The sequence below is a fragment of the Macaca nemestrina genome, chromosome 11, assembly GCF_043159975.1.
Source record: "Macaca nemestrina isolate mMacNem1 chromosome 11, mMacNem.hap1, whole genome shotgun sequence".
NCBI classification, from domain to species: domain Eukaryota; kingdom Metazoa; phylum Chordata; class Mammalia; order Primates; family Cercopithecidae; genus Macaca; species Macaca nemestrina.
The window spans coordinates 55932427-55944621 of record NC_092135.1 but is presented as its reverse complement, the minus strand read 5'-3'; the positions used below and the strand labels follow the sequence as shown (position 1 = coordinate 55944621).

Genomic DNA, 12195 nt, shown 5'->3' with positions numbered 1-12195 from the left:
AGGCAGTGAGATCTCTCCCTGTGGGTTTCAATAAAGAAAAAAGGAAGAAAAGAAAAACGCAATGTGGGCAGATTTCCTTGAATTTCCTCAAGTCCAGCCTTCTGACACTTTTTAGCCCATCTGGGCTTCTGCTGGGCTCTGAATAGGATGGTATATTTTGGCAGCTACCACGTGTGTAAGGATCACTCAATTCTAATAGAAATCAATCCGTCTCACCTATTCCCCCTGATGTACCAATTCTAATAATGGTGACATCGCAGCACCGTGCATGGTGGAGTAATTTGATGAGTTCATGAAGCATAATAGAAATGGAGGGGATGCCCATGCCGTGCTGTTGAGAGAAAGAGAAAGTCTTCATACATCTTGCAAAGTGATACATGAACAGGACATATCTTCTTCCTTCATTACAAGTTAACAGGCCTCAGATAAATTTACATAATCATTAAGACTTTGCCAATGCTGAGGAAAACGTAAGTCCTCCCTAACTGGCGCCTACGTGACATGCTGACAGATGTGTCCATCTGTGAAGATCAGAGGGAGGCGTCTCGCTGCCAGTTCTGTTGACTTCAGCCCTCATCAGCAAGAGCAGAACGTGGGGATGGTATGGTATACAGGTGTGTCAGGGCAGAGCCATTTCCCATCTTCCCACTGGGCTCTTCATGATGAGCCTTTGAAAAAGAGCTTTTTGCACGATTGACTTGATTTTGAGGAAATATAATTTCGGCCTCCAAATCAAGAGTCCTTTTCAACCATACTAAATGAAATAGTGAATCCATTTCATTTGCTTTTAATTTTGTGTGCTTTGAAAGGTACTAGGGTAGAAACGTGGGCTAGATTCCCCACTTCACAATTTTAAACTTATACTAAACATGGAAGTGAGTTTAAATTACTATAGATCATGACCATAACCCTGTTTTATTCAGTATTCAGGACAGTGGAATCAATGTCAACAGGAAAGGGATCAACACAGGCTGGAGGATTTAGCAACTCCTGGTGTCTACATGATGTCCTAATAACCCTCCAGAAAGATCTTCCATTCTGTAATTTGTAGAAACTGGAACTGAATTCAAAACTGGTAGTAACTTCATTCCTGACATGACAGCAGAGAGTCAAATGTGCTCCTCAATGTGTCCTACTCTTGGATACAAAGACTTTGGAAAACCACTGGCCGTGACCATGATGTTTTCACCTGAACTTCCTCCTTCTATCAAGAATGTTGAGCTATGGAAATTTCGAACCTCTGCGTTCCCCCTTTCTGGTTCCCACTGAATATGCCCTGACTTTCAAATGCTTAGTAAGCGTCCTGGAGCCAGGAATCAAACTTGTATTGATTTGTATATCCAAAATTAAAAAGTCTGGGACTTTGGAACTGCCTCTGTGACTAATGAATAAACTCTCTCAGTATTATTTTTTCTTACCTAATTTTCTTACTATAATTAAGATGAATTATTATATGATCTCTCAGAGTCCTTCCAGTTCAGACATTTAGTAAGTTAATGATTGTCACTTATTATGTGACGCGTTGATGAAAGGACAAATGGACTTGTGCTCTCTTTCACACACATTTACCCCATTCAACCGCTACTGGAGAGGAAGAGTTTTCAAAGAAGGAATCACAGTTGTCAGTCCCCTGCCTGCCTAGTAAGGCCCATTTCTAATTGGTAACCTTGGCATGACACATATTTCAGGTCTTTTTCCCGACAGGACAGCAGGATCAGTCTATTGCTGTTTTCATTTCTTCCTCTGAAGTTTTACTGCTTATTTATGGCAGTGCCACATTTTTAAGAAACTTAACATTTTTGTGTTTCTCCATTTACTGTACAAAAAACAGTTATCGTCTAAAAGTCCAGCAAATGTTGGTAAGAAAAAATTTGCCAAGATCAGTGGATATTCAGCTTCCTTCTAATGTAGATATTCTGTAATCGTTTATTGAATGCACAAGCGAATAATTGAATGGATTCCCATTTGAACAGGTTTCAGGCTCTCTTGGCCCAGAGAGGAGATCAATTTAGCTGCCTCATTGTTGTTGCATAATTTTCTCTTCTTTACCCCAGGTTTTCATCAATGCTCGTCCACACTGTAAGGCAATCCATGGATGATGCCTATTCCCTCTGGTAGGAGCCACTTACAGCTCAGTTCCTTAGAATTGCCACCCTGTGCAGGAGATTCTTCCCCTGTCCCCTGGCATGCCTGCCTGTGCCTCTTATGAGGATTGCACTGCCCAGAAATGTGATGGCTTCAGAGTTATTGCTTCAGAATACAGCCCTGTGCAGAGGGATAAACATGGGAAGGCAAATTGGACACCTATGCACATACGCCCTCATCAGTGTGTGCCCAGCTGAGTCCAAGGGGGAAATGGTCTGCATGTTCCCTAAAACTGCAAATCATTCCCCTTTCATTTTGTCTTAGGACACTGTGTGCTTCCGTAACTGTTCACATGTTCTAAATGCAGGACAGTAATTCACAAGAGCTCAGTAGAAATGCATTAGCAGCTTTTCAGCGAGCTTATTATGGTGTTAAACAGCAGCACTTTAGCAGTCCTGAAAATTAGCCTATGTGTACTAAAAGCTCAACATTCCCAAAGCTGGGTAAGGGATAGAGGAAGGAAAATTGCCGTTGAGTGGGGGGAGTGAGGGGTGTTAACCAGTTACAAAGTAAAGAGAAAGGAGGGGTGCTTTGAGTATTTTCCCCCTAATTTGAATATCTAAGTGGTAACTAATAAACCAAAATGATGCTGCATGCTATGTTCTTTCCAATAAGAAACTCATACCTGGACACCTAGCTTAATTGTGTAAGAATGCAAAGCAGGAGGGAAAAAGAACTCCTACATGTAAAAGTTCCCACTTTTTTGTCTAGCCTGCAATGACTAGCTGAAATGCAACCATGGATACTCACACTGATGGTGAGCACAGGCCCGGTTTTGTACATACAATATCTGTCTGTCCCAGCACAGATGTCTTTTATGTCTTCTTCAGCTTCCTCCAACCCAAGCTCCTTGTGCATAAACAGTGCAAATGCTTTCATTCTGTTGGGGCTCCCACCAACACAGACAAACTGTTAATAAAAATAAACAAGGGCCTGTCATGGTAACTGGGATAAGAACCACGGGTCAGTTTCAACTCTAATTTTTTATTTTACTTTTTAGTTAATTTACTTAAGAGTGTGTAGATGTCATGGTTTATGTTCCATGAATTAGCTATTTTGCATCAACCTGTAAATAAGGCAACAGATGCAAAGTTTTATGCACTAAATTAGTAAAAAAAAAAAAAAAAAAAAAAAAATCACAAATCAAAATAAATGTTCATATTATTCAAGGAGGTGTTTCCTGGTGTTTTTGTTTATAGTGAACACCAACCAGCATCTTAAATTGACATAGACAGCCTATTGTTGAGCATTACCATGACATATGCTTAGGATGTAAGTTCTGAGGCCACAGCATGTAAGTGATACAAGAGCAAAAGGAGAACTACCAGTTTTAGGTATGTTTTCTGATTCCGCATCCCCCATCATAAATTTGTATTGTGAAATGGATTATGTGAACTTAAAATTTTAAAGGAATCATTTCAAGACTTTTAAATTTCTTATTCAGAAGAAATTCTCATGGAACAAGCCTTATTATTGTAAATGTGGGATCTCCCTGTGGCATTTCATCAATTCCAGTGATTTATTTTTGTTTTTGCTTTATTCACATTTTCCCTTCTCTGAAATTAGGATAGGTGTTGCAGTCAGGGATGTCTAATAGAAGATGGCAATACAATTGTCTGGCAGTTACTCATACAACAGTCTGTTTAGGGGTACACTAGCCCCAGGGACCAGGAATGGGAGAGGTAGATGCCAGGGAGAGAAGCAGAGAAGCACTAGGGGTCGGCAACAAGAGAGTGAGCACCGGCAGACTCTCACACCCAGGAGGAAGCACAGGCCACAGCAAGGTGGCAAGAGTCAAATCCTCCAGGATTCTGAAGTAAGTGGCAAGGAAAATGCAAAGAGAGAGAAGACAACATAGCTGAGGGTCTGCCCTTTGAGGTTGGGTAAACCTGGCTTTGAACTCCAACCCCATCAGTGAGTAAGAAGCTTGCTCAGTGTCACACAAATAAGCTATGTGCCTCAGACCATCTCCAATATAGGAAAAACACAGTACCCCTCAGAGGGTTTTGAAAGAAGAACGTGAGATTGCATATGGCAAAGGACATTGCACAAGTCCAGACACGTTCTCAGTGATGGACAAATGGTAACCGTTAATTTATATATCATGTAGCAATTTTCTATTCCTGCTTCTGAACTTGCTTACTATTCCTATATTGCAGAATTTAGTACAAATGAAGCTGGTCTGAGTCCTCTAGTAAGGAAAAGGCAGTTGGTGGTATCTAGCTGATGTGGGCAGCATTGGACAGAGGATTGGGAGGGCTGACGAGGTCCATCACAGAGATAAAGAATATCTGTCTAATGAAATACCTAACTGAGGTTATAGAATAGGTGGCCCCATTCACAAATGATTTACTCTAACTATTGGGTGGTCTGATAACATGATGCATCCTGTTTCCATTTAGCAATAGTTCCTGAGCTACACTCTTTTGCAATTAGTGGTGTTATTAGCCCTGTATCCAGGCCCTCTGCTTCTCTCCTACCCTTAACATTGTCATTTCTCTGCCTTCTTATGAGTTTCTCTGATGAAGCCTTAAGCTAGTAATGAACTGCAATAGAAGTCAGCCATAAAGACTGGTAACAAAGAGGTTAAGACCATGGCTTCAGGTGAGTTTTAAACTTGTTATTAATAATTCATGGAATTTTCTTCTTTGTTGGCGTGGATAGTTAAGACTTGGCTCACGATCTAAGTCCGAGGAAATTTTTAAAACACAGTACAGTAGTTTGAAAATAACCTCGTTGTGTGGTGCCAGCGAATGTAAATTACAACTATTCAGATTGACCATAAAACCAAAACAGATGTTAGAATAGCTTGTGGTTTGAATTCTCCTTTGAACTGTAGATGTTGCTATAATCAACAGGAATTCCTGAATATTTCTGGAGACATAAAGATCATATGCACAGACAGAAGCAGCTTGGTTTTTAAAGCCTTCCTTACTCCTAAACCAGACTCACTAAACATCATCTCTGGACACAGTTTTCAGTCTGGCTGCTTTAATGAGAAGTAAAATATGGCTGAAGACCACCAACCAACATTGACCTTAAGTGACATTTACAGTGTTTTTGTCTCAAACAAAACGATCAATTGTCCTGGTTTTATCAAAGAAGTTAGAAACACAATGGGAAGGAGTCAGAGGCATTACAAAAATATGTTAAGGACTTTGGCTAATGACTGCCAGAAAAAAGCTCAGCTTTAGATATCCCTAGTATCTTAAAAGTCTTAACTATGCCATGTTGTATGAATCTGGTCTATTGCATCTTATGCATTTTCTACATTAACAAGGGAATATAAATACATTCAAAATGCATATTATATGGTATTATAAAGTAATAATTTTACATATTACTAGAAATTTCTAGTGAGAGATTAGAGGATATCAGTTAGTGATTTTATAAAAGACATATTTGGATGTTGATATCGAATACATAACTCCTAAGGATCCTCCACCGTATGTATTAATTGTCTGAATCTTTCTAGTGAGTGTGGCAGAGATTGATTAGCTGTTCACCTAAACAGTTTGCCGTTCTTTCTGGGCACCCAGCTAAACTTAACATCTCAGCCTCCTTTCCAGTTAGACAAGGTCATATGTCTGAGTTCCAGTGACTAGAATTTGAGCAGAAGTAATGGGTACCATTTCCAGTCCTAGCCCATAGAAATCTCCTATCCTACAAGGAGGATGTATTGGTGACCCTACATATTGTCACTCTCATCTGCTGGACAGATGTTGACACACTGGGAAACAGCAATTTATGCCTTGAAGGAAACAGAGTCACAATAATGGAAGGAGCCTGGGTCCTTGAATCATCAGTTGTAGGGAAACCATCCATCAACCAAGAACTCCCACTTTGTACCTAATATGAGTGAGAAGTAAACTTAACTTGTATTAAGCTACTGAGATTTTGCAGTAGCACATAGCAAAAATTTTTAAATATGGTAAGAATATGAAGGAAATGGGAGCGATTGCTGGAGTCTGAAGTTTCAACTTTATACACCCAGAGTTCTCCTTTCTTTGAAGATAAGGCTATTAATAATGATTATCATCTCTGTGAAGACAAGGCTGAGTTTTCAGGTACTGATGGATTATGTCCTCTTTTCTGAGCCAGGACTGCTGCCCTGAGATTTAAGGGACTCAAGAAATTGAATGTAGAATGTTCTTGTTCAAAGAGGAGAACATGGCTGGAGGAAGGCAAGTTTCTGAGGAAACCATCTATGAGAATAAATCAGACTTTACCTGTTGCCTTGAAAAAATTCTAGTTCAGGTTAAATGGCCAGTTCCGATCATTTGGAACTAGGTTACCTGCTCCTCAATTTATACACACACACACACACACACACACACACACACACACACACACTCTCTCTCTCTCTCTCTCTCTCTCTCTCTCTCTTGCCTCCTATTCATCAAAGTGGCTCAATCAGTAGAGTTGCTCTCTGATGGGATAAACAGGTTTGAAACAGAGCATATCTTTGTATCCAAAAGATAATTTACTGAAGGTTCACAACCAGGTGGGTGGTGAATGTATAAGGTTGGATAGTGGTTATGATAAACAGTGTGTGAGAATAAGTGCTGAACAAAATCTGGACAGACAGAGATGTGAAGGTCTGGTTCCTGGGATTATAACCGAGATGGGACAACTATGTGTGTGCATGTGTGTGTGTGTGCGCGCATGAGAGAGAGATACATGCGAGTCCCTTTATTTTTATCTCTAAAACAAAGCTTTCCATCCCAATGATTTCCCAGAAACTAATACTTGGACTACTAAAAAGTACTAAAACATAGTGCTTTTATTTTTGTTTTTGTGTTGGTTTGTTTCGTTTGAACAGAGAAAGAGCCATTATTTTTTTTAATCAGAGAAACCTAAGTTTTAATCTCAGTTGTTTCACATACCAGCTGTGTTGTGCCTATTACAGATAAACATATTAACACTATGTATATATTTGAGCCTGGGTTTTCTCATCTGTAAAGTGGAGATAATAACTACTTTAGTTGCTGTGGGGACTGACTGTACCATTCGCACGTGCCACACAGAGTCTGATATATAGAAAGCACTCCATAAATGGTAGAAGAGAGACAGAAACCCAGATATGTAGATAGCAAATCACTTTCTGCCTCAAATACATGTCTCAAGTCTTTTAAATGTATTAACCAGCTATGTGTCTTAGTTCATTAATTATGAAAAGTCTTTCAATTAATCAGAGTCATCTCCAGACAAAGGTCCTGGGATATTATTGTGAGGCATGAACCTCAAATCTAACATTTGAATTCTGGTACAATCTGATTATTGAGTATTAAAAACCGCCTTGATCAATGACTCTTGGAGCATAAGTAAACCAAAACAGCAGCAGGGGAAGAGGTTACATTGAGAAGATGAAGCACAAGATAGAGGGAGGTGACACAAAGGCAAGGAGCGCAGCCTGGAGAGGAGTGAAGAAACGGTGGGTCACCTCGCTGTGAGGACACCCACCCAAACCCTCACACTTTCCTGCCTAGGAGAGAGGGAGTGGGAGAAGGCCACTCAGCACCTACTGGCCATAGGCATCGTAGATCGATTTCTTCTCATTTTCCAACTTTTTTTCTTTCCCTCCCTCCTTAGTTTCTTGTTCCCTTCCTTTTCCTCTGCCTCCAACCTCTTCTTCCTCCTTCTTCTTAACCTCCCCCTCTTCTTCCTCCCCTTTTCTCACCTGCCTCTTGACCCAATGGGTAAGTGAAAGAGCTAGGATTAAATAATTATGGACAATCCTGAGTTACTGTGACCCAAAGGGTCCTCCTAGTGCAATGAGCAAGGACCCTAGAGATTGGACTTGGAAGAACTTGGTCCAGGTCTCAGCGCCACCACTCTGTGGTGTAACTGTAACCTTCTTCCACCTCTCTGAACTTAATTTTCTTGTTTTATGGAGAGAGTTAATATCTGCTAAACCCACCTAAAAGAGCTAAATCTGCAGATGTTAGTGAGATAGTACATGTGACACTTTTATCTTTGTTATTGTAATTGCCAAAGAAATGAAAAAGTCAGATGAAAACTGCGCGATTCTCCATTAGTGCAACTGTAAATAGATATAGTCTTTTGGAAAACAAAGTTCTTTAAAAATCCAGTCTCTTTGAGCATTTCTGTGAATCACCCTAAGCAAACTGACCTAAATGTAGAAAATCTTCAGGTACAAAAATATTCATTTGAGTCCTGTTTATAATGGAAAATATTTTAGCATAAAAGTTAATAATAGTCTCTGTAATGTGTGGTACACCACTTGACACCCATAAATGATATGTTTCAAAAGAATGTAATAATATGGAGAAATGTTAATGATGTAAAGCTAAATGATAAAGTGTAGAATGCAGCTATATAGTTACAACTATTTTAAAGTCTATTCATTAAAAATGATTGAAAGAAATAAATGAGTTGATCGTGTCTATGTTTAGGTGGTAGGACTACTGGGTGTTTTTTAAAAATCATATTCTTTTTTGTATTCCCTGTTTTAAATAAGGAATACAAATTACAAATTGCTTATATAATTAAAATACATGTCAGATAAAACAATGCAGAAGTACAATTTTATGTAGTATTTAATAAATAATTTTTATGAAATATTTCTTACGAAACAAAATCTTAATATGAAATATTAGATAATGATTATTTTCCAGAAGTGAAATAATATTGTTAGTTTTGTTGAGTTATTTTTATGATTTAATAAAATGAGAACTAGTGAGATTAAGCTATAAATGTAGATGTTAGTGAGCTGAATCTGTTAAAACATAATGAATTCTCAACACCCAGCAGTATTGTCAATAAAATTGTATTTATCTCCAGGGACCAGAGTAGTCAAATAACATGTTTGCATTAGATTTAGTTTGGGAACCTTTATGTCTTGTTGGGGTGGAAATGATTGTTCATGATATACACATTCCAAATTGTTTCAGAGAATGAGTGTGACTTTAGTTCCTGTTGGGACTTCACTAGCCAATGGTGTATAGATTATTCTGGCAAGGTAAGAAGAAAAATTAGTAGAAAAAACTCAATCATTTTTCCTGAAATTAGAAATGTTTTTACCTTTACATCTCCAAACATTGCTGGTAGGTTGTGTGTTTTTGTTCCCAAATCCAAGTGATAGAGAATGTCTTCATCCATTGAATCCAAGTAAGGATTTTTAACATGAACAAACCTTTTTCTGGAAAGAAAAAATTACACAAAGAAGATATAAAAGAATTTTGAGAGAAAGCTCACAAGAAAGAAAGTCTGAACATAAACCTTCCTTTAGGGTTAAATTATTCGTTGAGAAGCAATGCAGTATAACAATAATTATGGCGAATATTTGCTCTCACTATGTGCCAAGCATAGCACTAAGCATGAAAATGGCATGAAAACTGCATATAACAAATTCATTAACTCATTTGTGCCATAACTGCTGTATTAGCTGGGTAAGATTAATAATTTAGTTTACAAACAAAGAAGCCAAGGCTTACAGAAGTTGAGAAACTTGTGCAAGATTAACAACCAGTAAATTACAAAACAGCCATTTCTATTCAGTTCTGATTGTAATGGTCATCTGATTTCTTTGCATGGGAGGCTGTGGAATATAAGCTACTGGGCTGTGGATTCAGATTGCCTGGGTTCCAGTACAAGTTCAACCATATATGTCCTAATTGTGCAAACTTGAGTAAATTATTTGTATTTTATTTTATCTTCTCAAAGTGTAGCATGCATAAGAATCAGCCAGACACTTCATGGACTCCTCTTCTGGAAATTCTGATTCAGCGGGTTGTTGATGTGTGTCCGAATTTGCATTTCTAGCAAACTCCTCATTGGTCCTGACGCTGATGGTCTGTGGACAACACTTTGAATAGCACTGCCATTGAGGACTCCACCAACCAAGCTGAATACACCACTTTCTTTCCAACCCAGTGGCCACGGCCCTGGCTCGAACCCCCATCACAGCAGTACAGCTAGAACACCAATCCTTCCTCTCTTTTCTTTGTAAAATACCGCGAAATGCAAGACAGTGAGCTGATGACGGCTATAAGAATGACCTTAATTCAATCCAGTTCATATTTATGAAGGATATCATTTGTAGCTTTTGGTTATTTGGGTAGTAATCATATGCCACTAGAGTTATCAGTGATAAAAGGTATCTACCCCCACACCACAGTGGGTCAAGACGTCTTTGCCAAGAACTGTCTGGGACTTCTTTGTTCTTTGTTCCTCCCATTTCTCTCCACATGCCTTCTCTTCTCTTCTCTGTTCTCTCTTTTCTCTCCTCTCTCCTCTTCTCTTCTCTTGTCTTCTCTTCTCTTCTCTTCTCTTCTCTTCTCTTCTCTTTCAGAATTTTGCTCTGTCACCCAGGCTGGAGTGCAGTGGCCCAATCTCAGCTCACTGCAACCTCAGCCTCCTGGTTCAAGCGATTCTCCTGCCTCAGCCTCCTGAGTACCTGGGATTACAGGTGCCCACCACCATACCCAGCTATTTTTTGTATTTTTAGTAGAGATGAGGTTTCACCATGTTGGCCAGGATGGTCTCAGACTTCTGACCTCAAGCGATCCACCCACCTTAGCCTCCCAAAGTGCTGGGATTACAGGTGTGAGCCACCAAGCCTGGCCTTTCCACATGCTTTTCATTCCATACACTTCAAAACATTTTACCAAGCCTTGTGTCTTTCTATATCTTTATTGATTCTCACTTTGATTGTGTATTAAAATTACCAGGGAGCTTTAAAACAAAAACAAAAACAAAAACACTATTGACCAGGCACTAATTAATTTAGACACTCTGTATTTTAAATCTAAAAAATTTAAGTATTTTAAAAATCTTCTCAAATGATCTTTGGTACAGCCAAAGTTGAGAACCCCTGCTTCAGGCCTTTGTCCTTCAAACATCCTTCCTCCTTTCTTCTACTTTTCACCTACCAAAATTCCAATTTTCCTTCATGGTCCAATTCAAATATTACGTCTTCCATAAAGGCTTTTCCAAGCATCTTCTCTCCTTGGTCAGTATTACTTTTTTTCTTACTGTGTTCCCAAAGCATTTGTTTCATACTAGTGCTGGTAGATAGCATTTCACATTGTAATGTAGTTAAGTTTCCATCCCCCTAGAAAGACTGCGAATCCCCTGAGGCAAGCTATCTCAAATATCTTTCTTGAATCCCTAAGTTTTAACAAATTCTATTGTTGAATTAAATTGAACTGTTCAGAAAGTAGAACAAAATACTATTAATTTCCTTCTCAAAAACATCCACAGTAATAGATTTTTAATTAGTTACTGGGTCATACATACCTAGTTTCCAAAATAAAGTATTCCATGGTGTTAGTGCACTTTACTACTACAGAACAAGCTTCAAAATCTCAAAGCAAAGGGACATTTCCTTTCTTCTCTTGTGAGGCAAGAATTTAGCCCTAGTCCCTTGTTATACAGTGTGTGGTCAGTGAACCAGCAGCATCAGCAACACCTGGGGAGCTCCTTAGGAATGCAAAATCTTAGATTCCACCCCACATCTGCTGAATCAAAATCTGCATTTTAACAAACTCTGTGTGATTCACATGCACATTAAAGTTTGACAAACACTGCCATCCACTTTTTCTTCCAAATTCTATTACACTTTCTGTTTCACTCTGCCAAGACTACTTTCACGACCTGGAAATATTCCTTTGGATTCCCAACTGAATCTATGAATCATTATTCTATAAAAGAGTCTTATTCCTCTACCCTAGTGATTCCAAACTCTAGCTACATATCAGAACCACCAGGGGCACTTTAATTCCTAGACCCTATCTCTAGAAATTCAGACTGACTTACTCAAGGAGACCTGGGCTTTGGTGTTTTTAAAGTCACTCATCTATACCACTCTTCCTATCTCCGGGGAGAAATTCTCCAACCACCAGAGCCATTAATTATTTTCACTTGTATTATAACACATTAATTCATTAGGATTACTTTTCCTTGATGCCCTGGCCCACTGTCCAATGATTTCTCAGAAAATTTGGGGGACTGACTATAGAAGTGTCTTGTTTCACTGGGTTCATCAAGCAGCACTTCTAAGATGATCACTCTGTCAGTACCAAAGAA

General features: G+C 38.9%; 1 protein-coding gene across 2 annotated transcripts in view; it reads right to left on the bottom strand.

Moving 5' to 3' along the window:
• The window catches only part of LOC105493207 (uridine phosphorylase 2), a 30540-nt gene that overhangs the window by 17021 nt on the left and 1324 nt on the right, over nt 1–12195 (bottom strand). Inside the window, exons 2-4 of one of the 2 annotated variants that reach the window (XM_011760725.3) lie at nt 9190–9307; nt 2896–3054; nt 217–331 (exon numbers count right to left, since the gene is read on the bottom strand). In XM_011760725.3, coding sequence (XP_011759027.2) covers nt 217–331; nt 2896–3054; nt 9190–9307 — 392 coding nt within the window. The remainder of the gene's footprint in view (nt 1–216; nt 332–2895; nt 3055–9189; nt 9308–12195) is intronic. The other variant, XM_011760726.3, reaches the window with a different exon arrangement.